Below are 22,067 nucleotides of genomic sequence, written 5' to 3'. Positions count from 1 at the left end.
CTTATTCCCTCATGGAGGCAGAAGTCTGAGTGGAAATCTCCCAGAATAGATCAACATATAGATCTATTTTTTCCTGCATAAGAAAAGCTCTTTGTGCTGTAGTATCTAGGAGTCACCTTAGTAAACTCTGCCTGTAAGAAGGAGTCAAAAAAAGCTTCTGAATATTCTGTTGGAAACTCAGGCTGTGTAGATGATCCCTGACCCAAGAGAGGATAACTTGAGTTATCTAAATATTGGAAAGTCTAGATACCCTGTAGTCTGCACTTTGCGAACACTCTTGGTGCAATGGATAGCTCAAGGGGTAAGGCAGAAAGCTGACAATTTAATCCAGATACAAAACTTTTAGAAAAGTCTGACATCTGGATGAATAATAATGTGGTCACATGCATCTTTTAAATCTAAGGTTCTTAAACACTCAAATGAGAAAGAAGGGGTGACAGATTGTGAAGTGTGAGCATCTTTAACTTGGGCACTATGACAAACTAGTTTAGGAAAGAAAGATCTACTGCTGGTGTCCAGGAGGTTTCTTTCTATGGCACCTGAAACATTTTTGTATACCCTCCCCTCCCCGGGAAGAAGGAACAAACTCCATTACCTCTGAGATAGTCTCTGATGTAGAGCAGGAGAAAAGAAGCGTTTGGTCTGGAGGATTAGGAGGAAGATCCTCCCACTGCCTTTTATAGTCCTTGAGGATCACATTCTTGACGCATTTGTGTGAAACAATCTATGATATCTGTTGCCAAAGAGAGAAACTGAGATTCAGATATTTTGACAGGACCAGGAGAGTACCAGGGTGGGAGGAGGAAGGCAGGGTCCCTAAAATAGTCATTCTGACTTACTAGAAAATCCTTTGTTCTGGAGGTAATCTACTTTTTTTTTTATTTTTTTTTTTATTTTGGAACCCCCCTGCTGTTGCTTTTTAACAGTCTGTTTACCAGCATTCTGCTGTGACTTTAGATTTTGTTTTTCAGCAAAGTTAGATGAGGTAGCAGAAAAAAAACCTGAAAAACTTGGAGAAGGAGGGATGTAAATATAAAAGATTCCCTGAATCAGCTTCCCCTCTCCTCACACTTTTTAATAACTTCTACTGCAGTAGTACCAAAAACTAATTTTTATCCAGAGGTGAATTCAGTTTTTCATTCTTAACATTTTCAGCAAGGTTTTAAAAATGCATTCAGGCAAACCTCCTTAAAACGGTTCCAGTGGCAGCCTTCTTGGAAGCAACATCTACAGAGTCATAAACGCATTTCAAACAATCAGTAGTTTAAAACAGAAGAAATGAGATTACACAAAGCAGATTTCACTTCACAAGAAGAAACTGAGGCTAAAATATTCCTCATACTCTCATAACTAGACAGGATAAATCTCATTATATGAGGTTGACAACTGAGAATTCTAAAAATCAAGGTTGCAGTAGCATACACTTTCCAACAAATGTATTGAATGCCTTCCTGTTTTATCAGAAGGGGATGGATTTGAATTAACAAAATGTTTGGCAGCAGATGAATTCACTAAAGCTGTAGCCTCTAGGTCAACTCTGGGGTTAGTGTATAAAAGCTTGAAAGACTGAGAAACTTTATACAACCTGTCAGCTTTTTTTAGGGGCAGCAAGCTGACTATCATGGACATTACAGGCTGTAGCAAATACATCCCCTAGAGCGGACCAAACAGGAGGAGTTGGAGTAGGTTCTGGAAACTCCATTTGTAATACATGATATTTTTAAGGGACAGAGAAACCACAGTGTTCTCCCACAGAAAAAATTCACTCATTCTGGAAATAGCCTTAGAGAAACAGAAACCTTCAGAGGGAAATCATAAACAACACTTTCCTCAGAGTCTGAATAATAAACCTGAGGAGAAGAGACTGCCATCTGTCCCCATTTTCAAAATATTGAACCTTTTCAGGAAAAGATGTACCCTTTTTCTCTTTCCAGAAACCAACCCAAAAGAGGAGTCCAGATCCTGAACTAGACCCTGAGCCAATCCTAACAAATAATCCTTGTCCAGTGAAATTGTTATAGAAGAAGATATGTTTAGTTTTCACTTTCTTTTTAACAAGATTTTTTAAAGAAACAGACTTAGGATTGCTAACATCTTTCCCAAGAGTAAGCACAACATTCTGGCTAAGTAAAAGAAGTTCCCTGCCCCTTCTCCAAGGATTGAAAAAAGTAGCTCTCCATTTCCCACTAAAGGGACCCCGACAGCTGGTGAGGACATGTCTAACCCCCAGCCTATGGTGGTTGTATGGACTACACCTGAGGAATCAGAAGAAATAGATGACTGCTCTGAGGAAACAGCTTGGCCACAGCAGACTCACCCACATGTGGCTGAGGCCAAGCACCAGTCTTCTATGTTGGCAAAGGCTACTTCACAACCTTTTTCTTTTTGTGGCTGGAAGTGGAACCAACTGAGGAATGAGGATGTTGTTCTATGGTCAAGCCAAAAATGGTGCTAGTTTCCTGAATAAGCTTAGCAGCAGAAGTCAGTAAAACAGGAACGTTATTAAAAGGTAAACTTTTTTCCAAAAGAAAACACATTAATAATACTTTGCAAACTTTCCTAATTCCCAAAAAGTAAATTAACCACAATTTCTCCACAGAAAAAGTAGTTTTAAACATCGTTCAACTACTTTTAAAACACAAAAGTACAAAAGAACACTTCCATTTAACAGTACATCATAGTAGTGAAACAGCCAATCAAAATACATAGTCCTAGCTTTAAAGTACTTTTTTTTCAGGAAAAGTAAGATTTCAGCCATAAAAAAGTAAAGTGGAAGGTTTTTACTAGATGGGAGCTTCTTTGCTCATAAATGGAACATAGTTAGACAACCGCCGAGCCTTGACAGCCTGTGGAGCAGTGCTGCTCTCAGTGGCAGGAAGGCTGTGAAGAGCTTGGTGCCCAAACTAGATTTTTTTTGTCAGCTCAATTGAGGTGACTGATGGTTTGGGTGCATGGAAGGTGCTCAGAAGTGTTGGGCACTGCCCAGCTGTTACATCCTGTGCTGGATATAATCCATATAGCTGAAGCTATTGTAGCAGCGATCAGTATGATAAACATCTGTCATTTTATATGATTTTAGTATTTACCTCCAATTGTATGTGTAGCACCAAGAGAAACACCATAATTTAATTCACATATATAATCAGTTCACTTCCACCTCTTCCCTTTTGCAGCCTAAGATCGCAAGATTACACTACCTGTAAATAGCCTTCATCTTGGCACAGTATAAACCCCAGATAACATTATAGCTAAAAGGAAAAACGTACATTCCTGCTTTAATATCACAGGCTTTCACAGCAGTCAATGATATGACCTCGTTACATTTAAACTATATCTACATACTGTGCAGAATTACTTCAACAAGTTCATTATGTATGCATTACTAAAAAAAAGTAACTTTTTCACTTACAGTTATATATCCTGTTCCATCGTTATCTTTCTAAACATAGTAGGAATTATACTTTAGAGTTATCCTACTAGTTTAACATAGGCTGCACACTTTGTCTTTTTTCCTGCCTTCTTGTTGAGGCATAGTTCTCATATCCAGATTGCAACTTCTGGAAATGTCTCTTTACAGTTCGTCTATTTATTTCCTACTTTCAGATTTTGCTGGCTGTCTTCTTCATCATTTTGACCACCCAACAAGTTCAAGTCTATGTTACTCCTCTTTTTTCTAGATGGCACCTGTGCTTTTTTTTCTGTTGCTCAATCATTTTCCTTTGAAACACTGGAAAAGGTTTTACTGGCAAGTTCTGTCTATTTCCTGTGCCCTTGTCAGAAGAATAAGAAGCAACATCCCCTTCAACTTGCTCACTTTTTTCTAGGTAAACCTTTTCATTGCCTCCTTCACCTCTGTATCCAAGAATGACTCTGCTCCTTCAGAAAAAATAATTCTGAAGACAGATGGATACAGTGACTTGAGCTGCACATCTGCCTCTTGGCATCCCCTGATTGATGGGATAAAGTTTCTCCCCTTCTGTCAGGTTTACAGTGAATAATCATTTACAGTGATCAAGCTGGTGTTCTCAATTTATAATACTTTCCTCTTCTGTCATAATTTTGTTCCTTCTGATAATATGATTGCATCTTTGCTACTACAGATCTTGGCTTTTTTTCTTATGGCCAGATTTGGAGCATGCACACAATGTGCCTATTCAATTAACAAGACATGCTGTATAATATCAGTCCAGTTATTTAGTTGTACTTTCATAAAATTAGGACAATCTTTTCCTTCACCTTTCTCTGGTACAGCAGAAAATCTCAGGTTCTGTGCATGTGCTGTGTTTTCTAGCTCTACTACTTTTTGAAATGGTTCTTCTTGAGAAGCCTTATATTCAGCCAGTCTTTTCTGGGTTCCTATTATGTTATCGAAAGATAACATAATTGAATGCCCAAAACATTGAAACAGCCGCATTTCGAAGATCTCATTGTGGGATCGCAGTACAGTGAAGATTGGGATATTTTCCCTTTCCTCACTGAAGTCTGATCTCGGAGTTGGAATATATATTTAGCGGGGGGTGTGGGGGATGCAGCCCCCACAATAAAAGCTTCGATATGCGGCCATTTTAATGCATTGGCCATTTGATTATGTTATCTTTCAATAACGTAATATGAACCCATCTTTTCTTCATTTCACCATCTAATTTGTAATTTGTCAGTTTATCTGAATAACGATTTAAAGCTTTTTCTGTTCCTTCCAACCTTTTATCATTTGACTGTATGTACATGTCCACTTTCTCACTTATTTCAAACACCTCTCAATGCATTTGATTTATTTTTCCTTTAAATACTGGAGGCCATTTATTGTACTAAGGCTGAAACCTGAACTGTGTTTGGATGAACAGCTGCAATGCTTTCCCTAACAAATGTTTTTCTTCTCTTTTTCTAGTTGATTTTCTCTTGCTTTCTCCACATTTCTTCTTTGCTAACTTCCAGGAGCGTAGTGAATTTTACCCAAATATGTGTCTTTTGCTGGCTATTTTCCAAAGAAAATATTTTCACAGTGGGAGAGCTCTAATAAATCTATTGATCAGTGTGCAGCGATCTTGGAAGTCTGCTTTTGTTTTTCCCTGGGACTACATTGTCCTGGAATATTCTGCTTCACTTCATAAATAATCAAAAGCTGATTGGAAAGCATGACATGGGAACATGTGACTGAAATATGTACTATACTACAGGAGTTACAGAAAAAGTAATAGCTTTAGAGGAAAAAAGAAATACATCAAGGTACCAGATTTTATTTTTGGTGGGAGCAGCTAATCAGTAACATTCGGAAATTATTTTTAAAGACATAAGTGTGTATACTGGAGCTAACTCTCCTCATTTAGCAGTAGGCTACTGGAAATTTTCAGAACGCAGTCCTTATTCCCTGCCTAATTCTATTTCTGATTAAGACTGCAGTGCCCCTGGAACTATGTTTGCAGTTTAGCTTTCCGGTGATTGTCCTCATTTTGTTTTATTTGAGAAATAGAGGCCACTCATGTTCTTAAAGTTTATTCCTTTCCTGTCCTTATAGGATGTGCTCCTTCTATACTTAATAAAATGCACACAAGTTTGCCATACCTGTCTCTCTGGCTGTTCTTTCCAGTCTGTGATGGTTAAGTATTGTAGCCATCTTAGTCTTTTATACCACCCTTTCATATAAAGAGATAATAATTTTACAAATGCAGCCTTGTTTATGTGTTTTAATTTTTTTTTGTATCTATAGGACAAAATCGAAACAGCTTTAACATCCCTAGAGTGCAGACTGAAAGATCTTAATTGTTTGCAAAGACAGCAGACAAAACTAACAGACATGCAAGTAAGTAAGGTGAAGGATTGCTTTCATATCACTTAAATGCAAAGAGTAAATGCCAAATGCATAGGGACACCTGTTGAAGGTTTTAGGTCTGTCTGGTGTTATTTGAAAACTAATTTTATGGCATGTGTTTATGTTACTGACTACCTGAGAAAAAGATTGTGAGAAACCTGTTGCCTACACTTCAGTGTTTTCACTTATGTCATCTGGGTAGTGATGCAGAAAAGAATAATAGTTTAAACTTCTATAGAATCAGCAGATTTAACTGTTGTTAAGTCCAGCAGCATCTTAAAAGCACTGCTTAAGAGATTTTACACACACACATCTGCACACATACAAATATTAACCCTCCAAAACACACACACACACACACACACACACACACACACACACACACACACACACACACACACACACACACACACACACACACACACACACACACACACACACACACACACACACACACACACACACACACTGATCTATGTCAAAATAATGAATTACTATAACATCGAGTTGTAAAATGGCAAGACAGAAATGACAAAAAGTTTATATTCATGAATGTCCAGATTGTCACAAGTTTTTGCCACGAAAGGGGTCAGTTGGCCAGTGTGATGAACTTTGTCCTTTTCTCCACTATAGTCCCATCTTGAAGTTGGTATATTTAGTTGGGGGGGGGGGGTGAAGCCACCCACTTGGGTGAGTTTTATTTCCTTCGGGTTGTTTTTTTAGGTTTTGTTGGCTGATTGCTTACATATCATGGGAAAATTTATGATCTGAATGTCATAAATTTATGACAATATAAATACAATATAAATATAAACTTTCGTCGCTTCCATCTCACCATTTTGCAACTCGATGTTATGGTAATTCGTTATTTTGACATAGATATATACACACACACACACACAGACACAGCTATCAGCTGTTGCTGGTGCCCCTCCTCATTGGCTGTTTCTCAGATGCCCGCTAATCCTCTGTACATTACAGTCTTTTGATGTATTCAGGTGTTGTAAATAGATAACATCTTCTCCAGTGCAATGCCACCTTCCTTATGTACACAGTGAATAGCATCCCACAGACATTTTGCTGCTGCATCCCATAATATTAGTGTGGCAAGAACAGCTTTGCCTCCCAGACTTCACTGATGGTGAGAGATGCAGTGCTATCTAGAACCCTCCCCTCCCTGCAAAGAAGGGCAAAATGCCTCTCAATGACTCATTTGTTTGAACCTGATTTTTAGAAGACAGTTCATAAAATAACCATGTATTCCAATGAACTGCTCTGTGTCATGACAATAAACCACAGCATGGAGTTGGTAATTAATCACACACAACAGTTCCAAAGTGTCTTGCTATTGTAGAGTGGCACAACTTTAAAAGGAGATGTCTTACATTTGTAATATAAAGCCATTAAATTACAAACACTCCATTTCAGTTCTGCCTCTTTGCTTTCTGCAAGTCAGCGCAAACAGTCTAATAACATACTAAGCATGCATGCACCAATGAAAGTAGCACTGTATTGTCACTGCATGTTGAGTAATGCATGGCAGGCAAAGGTAAGGAAAAGTGCCACTGCCGAATGGGCAAGATGTGAGTGTTGCACAAACAAAAAGTAGGTCATTAAAATAATAATTAAAATTCTTTACAGTGGTCTGTTGTATTAAAAAAAATGCTGGTTTTAGTGTTACCTATGTTTTGCTGCATTTTGGTAAAATAATATGGTGGTCATTTTTTTAAATATTTTTTGTAATTGCAGTGTATATTTCAGACCAAATTCCTGCTGAGCTATATAGGTTCATAGGTTAGTACTAGGCTAACTGCCCTTGTGAGCCATTTTAAGCCTAACCAATTATCCCTTGTGAGACTCAAACCCTGCACCTTGTGTTAGTAAGGCAAACACCTTAACCATTAGGCCACCCTCCAAACAATCTAGTTTTACCTTCTGAATGGAGTATAGCCCTCTTCAGTATGAGGGAAAAGCTGGCCGTATTATAATACAAATCTGTTTTTCTTTAACCAATAGGTTCATACAAGACATTCCACATTATTGGCATCTGTGCTGCAAGGCTACAAGGCCACTCAAGCTAATTATAGATTTGTTCCTTGGTTTATCGTAGATCTGCTCACCAGTCCTATAGAACCACACAATTAGATTTTATGTCACAGAAGGAAATAATCAATCCATGCAGACTTAAACCCAGATAAATTTCCAAAGTCTACCAGCCCACTTGAACCTTCCTACACCACAGATCATTTTCATGATCTCACATGTCCACAAAGGTCATTGTGTTTCACAGATTTATGCACCTTAAACACACACAGGCCCACATAAGCCATCCTGTTTCTCTGATTTGTATGCCTCAGGCCTGTAGAACCATGTCATCCATTCCTAGGCATAGGAACATTTTCAGACCCAGAAGATCTGTAGTATAGATCTAGTCTTCAACCCTGTAGACCCACAAAAAACATTATGCATTACAGATGTACATTCAACCCCACAGACCCAGTCTAAATATTCATATCACAGACTTGGGTAGAGCCCCATTAATCTACCTAAACCATTCTGCATTGTATGCACATACCTCAGATCTGTAGACCTATACAAGCTTTACTACATCATGCGTTTATTCTACACCTACACAAAACCATGAATCATTCTGCCTCACAGATTTGTTTCTCCAAACATGTTGACTCATATATGAGCTTTTCTGCCTGTTGTTCAACACCACAGATCTGCTTGTCTCTCGCTTGTCTCTAGCCTCACAGACCCACAAAATAGTTCAGTGTCCTACACAAATTTCATGGAGTTCCAAGTCTAGCTGTTTCTATATGTATATATTAATGGGTCTGGCCTTTATCTCCACACACCAAATGAATGATTGCTTATTACAGACATTTTAACCACATTGAATGACATGTGCCATCTTTGTCTTAGTTTTAGTAAGTCTTTAGTCTGGCACAAAACATTCTGCATCCTAGACGTGTTCTCCAACACCAAAAGTACAAGTCACGTCAAGTACAAAACTACAATGCGTGTGACAATGTACATCACATGACCACACCCACATCTCAAACATAGACCACACACTGTACAGCAGGGTATTTGTAGTTACTGCTGGGTAAGAATCCTTTAAGGATGTTGTGATTGAATGGCAGCATAGATATTTCAGTACTGCACTTGCAGATTTTCATGTTTTACAGCTTTGCTCGGAATTCAGCAGACTAATTATTCCTCTCTTTAACCATTGTTATTTACTACACGTGAACCTTTTATTGCAAGCATAGTCCTCCTACCATTTTGATCTGGGTCAAGTGCCAAGTGTTATAAATTCTGCTATCTTCTTTCCCACCAGAGTCACTGCTCTTCCTTATGGGACCAGTCCCAGTTTTCCATATGAAGCACAGAACTTTCTTCTCCTATGAAGGTGGTCTATTCCCTATCTTAAATGTTCTGGGAGATAGTATATTGATTGGGGACCATCTTCGTTCAAAAGTAAAAAGTTGTTTTGAAAGAGGGCCAGTCATATCAGCCACTCAGAACCTGCCAGCTTCACTCTGGACATTGTCTTTACATTCCTAAATGTTCTGCTATACTCTAGGAATCATCTTTAACTTGGTTATTTCCTTTCTCCTCCAGAGAGGACTTTCCTTGTCGGTTGTCGATGTCTCAGAGCTTATTCCTGATCCCAGCCCTAAGGTCACTAGTGTTGCAGGCAGTTGCCTTTCCTCTGCGCCAGTGGGATGCTCTGTGCTGAGTTTGTTGCACAAGGAAAATGCATAGATACAACTGATATTGTAATGTATTGCCATTCAGCTTACCTCTTTCTATTTATTTTCATAGAATGATGCTTTTAATTTGGAACAGTACTTTAAACAAGAATTTGCAAAACTGCACCAGTTACTCCACAACCAGGAAGAGAAGCTCATCCAGCAGCTTAAGAACGAAGAAAACATTCTGAAAGAAACGAAAGAAAATCTTGAATACATTAAGCATGATATTATTGCCTCCCATGGGGCAGTGTTTGATGGTGACTTGGAGTTCCAGACTAAACAAGCAGGGACTCTGCAGGACTTGGAGGAAAATTTTGAATGGATTCAAAATTATGCTGTTAGAGTTCAGGAGACATACAACAATAATACAGAGCTTGGACAACTGCACTCTATTGGTTTGCTAACAGTAAGTATGCTTTTTATTTCTGCTTTTGCACATCTTTTGATATGGAAGGTGTAATGACGTGACAGCCTAGATAATACAGAAACATGAAATAACAAATACCAGTAGTGAGGTTGTGCAAAGTAATGTGCTTAATCCTGACCTGAGCTGTCCAACCACAAATGTTCAGGTTAACAAACTCGATTATTTCAGTTACTCGGGGATGGAATAAAATGCTTTATTCTGAGTTACTTTACCTTTTATAGACTCTATGCGGATGTGTCAAAACATTATGGTAAATGAATTTGCCATATAAATATTTTTTACTGTGACATTAATTTTATAATGTTAACAATAATAAAAATAAAGCAAAAAGCAACTTTTTCAGTTTTTCATTTAGAAGCTGTTTATTTACAGGGATGAACGAAAAGTACTTTCTTGCAACAAAACATAGGAAGTAATACAAAAGTCCACTTCATTTACAAACATTTTCCCAGAGTTCACTTTACAGTTGCAGTATTCTTTCATACAGGGTTTTTCAAAGCAAATAGTACTCATGGTAACCAATATTGGCAACTTGTTGTAGCACAGATGTAGGGGTAATTTCCACTAGTTTTTCAGTACAGGACAGCAACTCCTTACCTCTTTAAGATTTCAGGGTCACTTTTCAGGATGCCTCTGTTCTTATATAAATCCCTCAAGACAACTTTTTGAACCCCCTCCCTCAAGGCAGATGTAAGGAATCTGATTTCCAGAAACAGTGGACATTATATTTTCCCAAAGTACCTTAGTATACCACATGCAAAACATAGTTTTAATTGAAACAAGTGGCTCCAAAACTACCTGAATAAGACTGTCCGGAATAAAACCTGACAAGACAAGGCAAATGTACACACAAAACAACATACACAACCGTATTTATATAACAAACTAGCTCTCACATCACATGAAGAGAACTGACAAGACTTTACTTTGCAGTCCTCTGGCCTTATGCAGTCCAGACTCCCCAAATCTGTCTCATTTTCTCCAACTAACAAAGGCATGGAACTGGAGCATTTTTCCCCGGGCCTCCTCTGAAAATTGGCTTCGTTCCAAGTCGGACTTTCCCAGTAAACAAATGTTAAATAAATAAATAAATAAACTTCCTACACCTTATCAACTCTGTATCAAGTGAGATCCATCCCTTGTCCATGCCATCCAGCTTAAGACCCCTTGTTCTTGTGCCACTTTTATTTTTTAAACCCAGACCTCCATTAATGTCATACTCTTAGCCTGGTCCTCAGTCGCAACTTCCCACTCACTTCTCCCACCAAATAAGCACTGCCTACAGTGTCCATGTCTCTTTTCACGTCCACATTGCTGTCCAACTGCAGATTTCCATCTTCCACAACCTTTGACTTCCTTACACTGTAGCCAAATATACATGATCAGCACTTGCCTTCTATCACTTCCAGCAGTGGTCTTGCTGTAAGACACTTCTTTTTTGCAAAAGTACTGTTGTCTTATAGAATCTGTTTACCAACATTCTCTCTGATTCTTGGACTGGTGCCTTCTAGTTCAAGGCCCTACATCTTCCCCTTAGAACACTCTCCAGCACCCTTCCCCATCCCTGAGTGCTCTTTCTGCCAACTTGGAACCAAATGCCTCCACACTCTTAATTTTTACTGCCTGCAGAAAAAGGCCAGACACTGCCTTAACTTGCGCAAACTTTAATCATTCCCACTTTCATGGTCAAAGTGATGTTAACCTTTCCTCCATTCCTCCCTCAGCACATAATTTGGAGTTGTTTGAGAGCTGTCCACCTCCACCCTCCAAGACATCTCCTGTCTTTGTGACCCCATCTACATTTTCTACTGTTTTCCCTTGATTAACAAGCCTCAGTTATTTGTACCTCTACTCCCAGCACATCCTGCTGTGTTCACTTAGTCCTGTCATCTACCTTTTTTGTTCTTACTCATCTCCACTTACCTTCCACACCACATGCATGTGATCTGAGAGGAAGCCTCATTCATTTTCACCCTAAACATATTCTCTGCCACTATTCTGTAAATCTGTGATCTGTCCATTTATGCATCACTGATCTCCACTTATTTCTGGAAAAAAGTAAACTGAGTTTTCGTCCGTCACATATCCCTCCAGACATCCCCAACTCCATGTGTACCACCTTCTTACACCTCATATAAAGTCCCTGCACCCCCAAATAGACTATCCAGTCCAAGGTTGAAGACATTCTTATCCTCATAAACCATGCTTTAAACACTTCATTTTCAGCCCATACATAATTTCCAGTATATTATAGTCTGCAGCACCCATGTGACATTCCCTCCCCACCTCCCATTCCACTGCAGCACAATCTTTACTGCTTCCCCTTTTTCCAGGGTAACTAGCGTATACCAGCCATCCCTTTGAGATACTCCACTACCTCAACAATCTATTTCTACCCTCTTAACTTTTTTGTTTCCAGACTGCCTCATACCCCTGCTTCTAGATTTTACTTCACAGTTTGTAATGCTGGGTGAGGTAGCCAATAGGTGGAGGGATAAAGGCCTCCCAGCATGGAGGGAAAAATGCCTAGTGAAATACCCCTGTGGAGGCAGCGATGCAGGCACCCGTGGAGGAGCCGCAGTGTTACAGATCATTTGTCTCAAAAAGTGCAGCTCTTTTGCTAGGGAGGCCCCTTTAGCACTAGGAGCATGTGGTGACATCCAGTTGGGTCAGGCCTAGGCTGCCAGGGGGAAGCCCACCTTACTGAAACGTGTGACCGAAGCCCTGAGGAGGAAACAGTAGAAAAAATACTGGAAACAAAGTTGTAACCCCCAGATGCCAAGATAGCCTTGTGGGTTAGTGGTTCCTCTTAGTGGGCCAGTGGTCACAGTTGCCGGTGCTACAGAAATCTCAGCACAAATCTCAGTAAAACTTCCACCCCTGGTGTTTGGGTGGACAGGTCAATGGTACAGGCAAAATCAGGCTAAATCAACACATAGATGAAGACAATGCAGACGAGACAAAGAATACGTACATCGAATCTCTCAAGTAGTCCTTTAGTTTATTAGAGCCACCAAAGCGCAGTTCCAGATATGCATATTTCTTACATACAGCATAGTAGGAAAGATTTAGCCATAGGTGAAGGATTGGATGTACAAAGTAGTTTAGTTCAGGTGATAGTGAAAGCAGACAGTGGATTAGAGGGTAGCAGGAGATTCAGAGGTGGAGGTGGCTAATAGAAGGTAATTTGTGGAGAAAAGAAATAGAGCAGGAACGAGTGACAGCAGAGAGATGAGTGTAAGAAAAAATAAGAGGAGGGGGCATGTTAGCAATACAGAGGAGAGTGAAAATAGAAGGTGAAAGAAAAAAATGGAAGTCAGCCTATGGATAAAGTACAACTATATAGTTTGTTTTTCATCAGGTGATCTTTCATTGCAGTTTTGACGTGTTTAATATTGCTTAGAAGTATGATATTACTTTGAAGGTTGTTCTATGTTTTAGAGAAGCTGACCAAGCACAGGGAGTCATTGGTCATTGTATTAGTTACTGGAATTGTTGGATTCGGCTAGTTTATGTTAGTTGGTGACCAAGTTTCTATTAGACACATGCCAATTGATGAGGTTGACCAGTGAAGGTGTATTAAACAGGTGCTGTAAGTTGTGTACCATGAGAAATCTGGGGTAGGGACTTATGTTGGGGGAGTTCAAGCCAGATAATGGTATTTAAGGCAGGTCGTGAGGCTGCATGGAAATTTACTGATTTTATTGTAGCATTGTTCCAGTTCCTGCTTGGTGGAAAACTGGAGATTTGTAAATATTGTTGTGGTATATAGGTGGGTTGGGAAAGAAGAGAGAGGTGGCTGTTATTTTCTTACTGGGATCATTTATAATGGGTTTTTCTCTATGTAAAGAACCTAGCTTGATGTCAGTTTTTTGCTGGCAGAGTCTATGTGAAGGTTGATCTTTAACTTGTCAGTGATATTGCCTGGTAATTTACTATTAATGACATCTTCGATTTTTTGTGTTGTCTGAGGAGAGAAAACATAAATTAGTAGTATTGTCATTTCTGAGAGAATTAAAAGTAGTTTGTTATCTTTTGTGGGGAAGTGTTTAAACATAGCTGAGATTTTCTTTAGTCAGTTTTCCACAGAGGTGAAATCATTTTATGTAATAGTTTCTAAGGCACATAAACTGATGCCTGAGCAGACTAGTGTAGAGTTGCCTATGTACTGAATGCCTGTGGCGTGTTTTGATTCTTTGTCCATGTTGTTAATGAAGATGTTGAAAAGCATGGGTCCCAGTATGGAGCCTTGTTATACACCTGCTGAGAATGGGAGGAAGCTGGAGTGGTAGTCTATCCATTTTACAGACTGGGTGTGATTATTAAAGTAGCTGGTGAACTATTTAATGGTGGAAGGTGCAAGGTCACTAAGATGGGGTTGGTGTAGGAGACGGTATGAAACTGTACTGAATGTTTTTGACATGTCAAGGAAAGGACTGGAGATGATGATGCCTGTATTTCAAGTTTAATTGACAGCATCAAGGAAATGTACTAGGGCTGCTGCTCTGCTGTGGTCAGGTCAAAGTAGGAGAAGGTAGCTATTTTTCAAGTAGAAAGGTTAGAAGTTGCCAATGCATGCATTTTTTTTTTTTGGGAGTGGTTGGGTGATTGCTAGGAGACGATAGTTAAGAACGATCAGTTGATGTGCCACCTTTGTGAAGTGGCAGTGGCAATATATAGGAAGCTTTCCATAGGGCAGGGATGTCATTTTCTATTATGGACCTATTAATAAAGGTAGATACTGAATAACATATTCTGTCAGCAGCTATGCTAAGATTTTCAGCTGACAGGTTGTCCAGTGCCACTGTCGTGGGTCTCAGTTTTTGAATGTGTTTTTTTATGATACTAGTTTGGACTGTTTTTAATGTGAGATGAGGTATGGAGTTGGGGTTTGCAGGGGTAAGGATGCTGGGTTTGGATTATTGTTGGCGAAGCTGAGGATGGTATGGGATATAAAGTGATTATTGACTTTATCAGCTATGTCTTTGTTACGTTCAGATGGAAAGGGGTTTAGAGTAGGTTTTCTGCTTGGTTTTAAGAGGTTGTTTACGTTTTGTGAGAATCACTTGGAGTTTTTTTGTATGTGTGGCCTGGTTAGTGGAGAAAAAGTAACTTGTCCTGTGAAGTTTCATAGACAGTGATATGTTTCTCGATTTGTTTTTGTGGCATTGTTTCCAGGCTTTGTCCCGATCCTTCATTAGTAGTTTAGTTTGATGGGGAAGCCAGAAAGCAGTGTTTACTTTTACTCTTACCGGGGCTTGTTGGTTTAGTATGGTGAGAAAAGAGTTAATGAAATAAGAGACAGCTTTGTCTAGTGGAGGGTATTTGAGGGGCTTCCAGTTACATTTTTTTGAGAGGGATGTTTATGATTATCAAAATGTGTTAGGTTCTTTCAGAATTAAAGTGTAGTGGTTTAGGGGGCTTGTGATAATCTGTGTTGATATAAGTGAGGTGGTGATCACCTAGAGTGCTTGGGAGAGTGTAAACTAGTTTTTTTTTTTTTTTTTTGGGGGGGGGGGGGGGGGGGGGGTTGGTTGAATGTATGCAGTCCAGAATTAATGTTTTTTTTTTATATTTTGTCAATTCTAGTTGATTCATTGATCATTTGGCTGAAATGGAAGAATTTAATATTGTGGGAGGGAGAGTTAATTACATTAGTGTTTTGTTGATTAATGGTAGACGATAAAAAGGATATTTTCAATTTTATTAACAGTCTGGGGAAGTGGAAATGTAGACAGCTATGATGAATATGGATATTTTGTTATTTAATAAGAATTGAGTTATTAGTAACTCTTCATTGTTAAATTTGCAATAGTTGTGTGGTAATTATAAAGGTGTAGTGTGGAAGGTTATAGCTACTCCACCTGCCCATTTACCTGTTCGGTCTTTTTAATGATAATGTAGCCAGCAGGTATAACTTTTTATAGGTTCATAGGTAAGTACTACTCTAGCTGCCCTTGCAGGCCATTTTAAGCCTAGCCAATTTTTCTTTTTTTCACTCGAAATAATCCCATTTGGTTATAGTTTGGCCTTACCCATCTCATAGTCAATAATTATATATCATCCCTAACGGGAATAATTGGGATTATACCAGAGATAACTTTAGGGGACCCATGCATGAGATAGAGTCTTTAGGAGCTGCCTCTGTCCATTAGTAGTACAGAGGGCAGTCCTGGGGTAAATATTTTGTTTCCCATCCATAGATCTTAGTTGTGCTTGAAAATGGACAGGGATAAACTAGAATGAGTATTTCTTATACCATTTTACTTGCTAATGTGCAGTAAAGCCATCTGTAATGTGTCAGAGGATGCCTGATATGCCAAACACAGTTCACCTTTTAGCAGTCTGTAGGATACTGATTATGTATAGATGAGTATATAATTCATCTTTGACATCTGGTCTTAACCACATTTTTGTTATTACTAGAATGTGGGGTTGTTACAGTTCTATTCATGCATGCTGTTCAGACATTTTGTTACAGATGCTATGGGCATTGAGATGGTACATTCATAAGCCAGAGGGGGGATGTTGAGGTTGGTTGTGTTTGGGCGAATGTTGAGTGGAGGTATTTTTAAGGTGGGGGGTTTGGGGTGGCTAGTTTGCAGGGAGTGAGTTTGGCCTGGAGTTGGGGTGTAAATCACCACTTTCTATTAGTTTGCTAAATTTATGGGGTAGTAATGAGTTGTTCTTTTTACTGTGTTATTTATGGGTTTGGTGTGTTTAGAGAAGGGTAGCAGAAGAAATTGTTGTGTTTATATTAGAGTCATGACCAGATAAGGGAATTATAGAAGTAGACGTGGGGTGGTGAGAGCTAGTTTCACAGACTTTAGTTGTATGGGGGTGAGAGAGGATTCTTAGCTAGCTAAACGAGTAAGGAAAGCTAGGATGCTGAGTAGTGGAAGTAGGTGTAAATATGTGCTAGAACTATGTGGCAGGAGGAGACAGAAGCAAAAGGATGGAGGGAGAATCAAGAGGAGGGTTATAGATATTTTGTTTGCACATACAGTAAACTCTCAGTTAACCGTGGCACCCATGGAGACTGGTAGAGGCCAGATAACTGTAGTTTCTGGTTGCTTGAGAGTTACTATTAAAAATAGGCCTGATTAACACTGTACCCTATACTGTTTGCTTGGTTTGACTTGTTCTCAGGTTGGGGAGAGAGGGAATTTGTTCCTATCTTCCTTACTAAAACTGTAAAAACATAAAGTATGTTTCTACTGGGGGGGTGGGGGGTGGGACAGAAAGTGCAACACATGAAAGTTGTACTGTATTTCTTCAATTTTTTTTTTTTTTTTTGCTGGTTGCTTGAGAGTGCCGGTTGCTTGAGTTCTGCTTAACTAAGGGTTTATTGTAGTTTTTTTCTTGTATTACAGAACCCATTTGCATTAGAGTTCCACTACAGGGGTTTATTTTTAAAGGTGGCATTGTATTTTCTTCTTAGGGGGACTGATGCATGTTTGCAGATATTTACATGCTTATAGAATTTGACGGCAAATTATTTCACATAAGTAATGGGATAGTCAAGATGGAAGGGCTTTTGAATTTAGACAGAGCTTCACTCTTTTTTAGTAGATTAACCTTGGCATAATCTCTAAATACTGGGGTATTGGAAGATGCTTCAGTCTTAAAGTGAATGTGATAGATTTGTGGTCCAATTTGAACGGGGATGAGGTTACATTTTGTTGGGAAGCAAAGCTGCCCCATATTTTTGTGACAGCAGTGTGTATATTGGAAAGCATTATTGCTGTAAATATTGGGAAAGCATTATATTGTTAAACCTTGTCTATATAACTTTTTTCATCCATTATATACCTGCGAAGAACACTTATTTTTGTGTTTTGGAAAGCACTTTTAATAAATACTTACTGTATGGGAACTGAAAACATACCCATCTGTTTACTAAACAGCACTAAACATGCACTTGTGGTCTCGCTTCTACAAGTATTCAGTCTGAGCTTTTCTACTGGCTTTGAGCCCAAGGTTTGGAGGACAACAGTTGAGATGCTTCTTCACAAGAATAACCCCATTATGGACCCTACCCCAGAAATTACAGACCTATCAGCCTGACGAGCTTCATCTGCAAGCCCTGGGATTGGTTATAACAGACCTGATAAACTACAATATAAAAATAAGACCTGACCTACAGCAGTTTGATTTTTAAGAGTAGATCCTGCTTAACGAATCTGGTAAATTTCTTTGAGAGCGTAATGCAAGCCATGGACAGTGGTCATGTTGTCCATATAGCACAACTGCACCTCATCAAAACATTTTAGTCCATTCCACATGCCAACATTATCAACAAGCTATATGCTCTTCAAATTGATCCCTATGTAGTTAGGCAGATAGCTAATTAGCTGAGGTTCAGAACCCACACTGTGAGGGTGGCAGATGCAGCCTTGGACAGCAAGAAAGCAACCAGTGGAGTGCCACAAGATTCTGAGGTAGGATCTTTGATATCTGACATATACTCCTCTCATCTCCAAATAAAAAATATAAACTTTGGTTAAACTAGTTTGCTGATGATTATAAACTGGGTGCTGTACTTGAATCCCTTCCTGTTATGCAGAAACTACAAACTGAGCTTACATATTATAATAGCTGGTGCACTGACAGTGGGCTAAAACTAAATGCTAAAAAATGCAATGTTGTATAGAAAACTCCCCACTCCATAATGAAGATGTTGTGAGAGACATGGGAACTTAGATAACTCCATCTCCTTTGACCATCATGTTTCAACAGTGGTCTGGAAATATTTCTGTCTGGATCAGCTGCTCATAAATGGTATTTCCTCTAAGTCTAATAGGTGTAAAGAAGTCCTGACCACTCTATATTTTGCACTAATCAAGTCCATCATAGAATATAGTGTCCATTTGGGATGTACCTTATTAAACACCATGCAGCTAGAAAGACCCCAAAGGTTCCTGACAAAAAAGATCATGGGACTAAAGGACCTGAGCTATCAAGAGAGGCTGAAGGCCCTTTCCTGTATTCAGTATCCTACAGACTCCTTAGGGATAACTGTGTATAACCTTCTGAACTATTAGGAATCTGGCAGTCCAAGACCTCATATTTCTTCACAAATCAAATAGTCCTGCAAACACTAGAACCAGAGAACTTAACCTTCTACTGTAAATAAATCATGGCAGAGACAGATTCATCACACAGCGACTACCCCTTCTCTGAAACAAATTTCCTCTCGAGACCAAACAATGTGACAATAATTAAATGTTTTTTGGGGGTCTTCATAAATTCAGCCCTGGTATGACTGGTCGATTGCTCCTTGGGAAAGGAAGCAAGGTCTAGTGGTGGGTACTGATACGATGTAAATGGCCACATTGGCCAGTTGCTTTGTACATTCTGTGATGATTCTATGATATATAAATAACCAGAAAGGCAAATACAGATTGTACTGTTCTCTAACCATGTAATGTATATCACCTTATGTCTGACTTTATTCTCTTCTTTAACAAAATGTATCTGAAGGGGGAGGGGGGCTTGCAGTCCAGGATGCCTGTCTACTAAAGAAAGAAAATCACAGCAAATGCTAATTGCTTTTGCTGCAAAAGTGCTGATGTAATGTTATACATAATAAAACAAAAGTTGAAGTGCACTGTCTCCTTTCCAGGTACCAAACACCTTTGAGGATGTTACTGTCATTTTCTCAGAAGAGGAATGGAAGACACTAAGACAGCAGGATAAAGAGCTTTACAGAGAAGTAATGGTACAGAACTATAAAGCATTGGTTTCAGTAGGTAAGCAGCATCTAGTGTAGGTGTGGTCTTTATTTTATGAATTCCAAGAACATTATTAAAATGCACTGCCAGGGTAATTCAGAAATATGTACTTAGTTGTGGGTGAGGAGTATCTGCACTTTATCATCTCTAATGGCCCTAACACTGCCAGCATCTCCTTTGCTTGCGTATATTAAAATTTTATGGCCTCAATATTTTCTTTCTTCTTGTTTCTTTTTATGAGTATGCCTCCCATTCATAAAACCTTCTGATTTTCTCAACTTTTCCCTTCTTTCAGTCTACTACTGTAAGTTTCACACATTTTTAAGGGATGTCGTTTTTCACATTTCACTTTTAAATGCTTTAACTGATGTCTGACACAGCCAGAGTCTCCAGAGATGCTTTTTGGTGACATATGCTTTGCCATTTCTAGAAATGGAGTGAGCGACTGGAGAACAGCAGACACATATGCATGATAGATGGCAAATATTTTTAAAGTTTGTTTACTCCCTCAAGGCTCAGTGCTGGAACTGTTTCCTTTTTAATGTCTACTTCTCTTAAGTTAATGTCCAAGGCAACTGGCTGACCAAGTTTGTAGATGATTACAAACTAGGTACAGTCACAGAATCTCCCTAAACAAAAATACCCTCCAAGAAGGCCTGACAGAGACTAATGGATTGAGCAGTCATGCAGCAGTTAACGTTGTTGCCTCACAGCAAGGGGTACTCCAGTTTGATTCTTGGCTGGGGTGCCTTCTGTGTGGAGTCTTCATGTCCTCCCTGCATTCATATAGGTTTCCTCCCACATTACAATGACATGCATCTGGAGCATTTCTCCCCTGGTCTCCACTGAAAATTGGCTCATTCCAAGAGGGACTTTCCCAGTAAACAACTGCTAAATAAAAAAAAAATAAATAAATAAATGGTGCCAGAGCCAAAGTCTAAAACTCAGTGCCAAGAAATGCATAATAGTATAATTTGGGAAGGTGCTACCCCTGGAAACTATCACATTGATAATACATAGGGATTTGGTTACACATGTAGACATTAACCTGGCCTTTGACTATCAGGTGTTTATGGTTGTAAGGAAATCATTCTATGTCGTACAACTTACAGGTAAGAGTATGACATGTAGGTCCAAGGATGTGATTGTTCTGCTGTACTCAGCTTTCATCAAACCAGTCATAGAGTACATTGCCTCCTTTGGTATGAACCTGATCAGGCATATGCAACAACTGGAACATCCACAGACATTCCTTACAAAAAGAATACAGGGAGTAAACAATGTGTCTTGCACAGACCACCTCAGAGCCCTATCATTGTACTTGGTCTCTTACAGACTGCTGAGAGGTGAAGTATGCCTAACCTACAAAGTATCCTTTGATGCTACTCTGATGCACCTGTAGAATATCCAGAAAGCAAATAGTGTCAGAATTACCTAATCTAGCAGTGTAAACCTCTTCTGCAACATAAACAGGACATGTTAGAGGGACAAGTATGTGACTCTGAGACTAGCCTTCTCTGAAACCTGGCTTCCCATCCATATAAAGCAGAGTTCTTCCCTAACCCATTTCAAATGTAACTTGTACCAGTAGAGAGGCATCAGAGATTTACCCCTAGTCTGGCACCTATGTCTCTGCTAGACATAGGAAGCCTGTAAATCCTTGACTACCCATGTCCAAGCCTACATATACCCCATAAAATAACCCTATGCTATCAAGACTTGTCAGATATATTTGGGAGGTGTGGCTAGGCTTAAAAATGCCCCTGAGGTCATTAACCTAATAATCACCTATGAGCTGGTTTAATAAACCTTTTCAGTCATACCTCATACCAAAAGGCAAAGACAGGACATGTAACAAATAAAAGCTCAACATTTCAGTGCAAACAATTAACCATAGCACCACTAGGCAAAAACAGAACATACAGAAAGAAAGCATTTCCTAAAGTACTTCCTGATAAATATGTTATGTCCTTTATATATATATATATATATATATATATATATATATATATAGCAAATAAGATTTTAGCAGCATAATTTATATCATAATTACACAGGCAAAATGTATTGTTAAGTCAAAGTAAGTGATAACATTTAGGGGCAAGGTTAAGCAGTTGAAACAAGGAGGTAGAGTCTGTATTAAATGGGTGAGTGTCGCCCATTGTTAGTAAAACGGCTACATGGACTTTGTTTATGCAGAAGTGTTCTGAGTTTTTTGTGAAGTAATAAATAGTAGAAGATTATCTATTTTTTCTTAAATGTTCAGGAAGAAAATTCCAGGTGGCAAGGTTAATTTTGGAGAAGGCATTTTCACCAATAGCTAGTTTGCTAGG

The 22,067-nt window shown here is 39.0% G+C and overlaps 1 protein-coding gene across 1 annotated transcript in view; it reads left to right on the top strand.

The window, feature by feature from the left end:
- LOC122814376 (zinc finger protein 99-like) overlaps positions 1-22,067 on the top strand; it is a 238,728-nt gene that overhangs the window by 113,836 nt on the left and 102,825 nt on the right. Inside the window, exons 5-7 of the mRNA XM_044086959.1 lie at positions 5,708-5,800; positions 9,644-9,979; positions 19,626-19,752. Of these exons, the coding sequence (XP_043942894.1) occupies positions 5,708-5,800; positions 9,644-9,979; positions 19,626-19,752 (556 nt within the window). The remainder of the gene's footprint in view (positions 1-5,707; positions 5,801-9,643; positions 9,980-19,625; positions 19,753-22,067) is intronic.

Source organism: Protopterus annectens, chromosome 10.part0 (assembly GCF_019279795.1).
Source record: "Protopterus annectens isolate FY-2018-M chromosome 10.part0, PAN1.0, whole genome shotgun sequence".
Classification (NCBI taxonomy): Eukaryota; Metazoa; Chordata; order Ceratodontiformes; family Protopteridae; genus Protopterus; species Protopterus annectens.
This window is presented reverse-complemented; position numbering and strand designations above follow the sequence as displayed.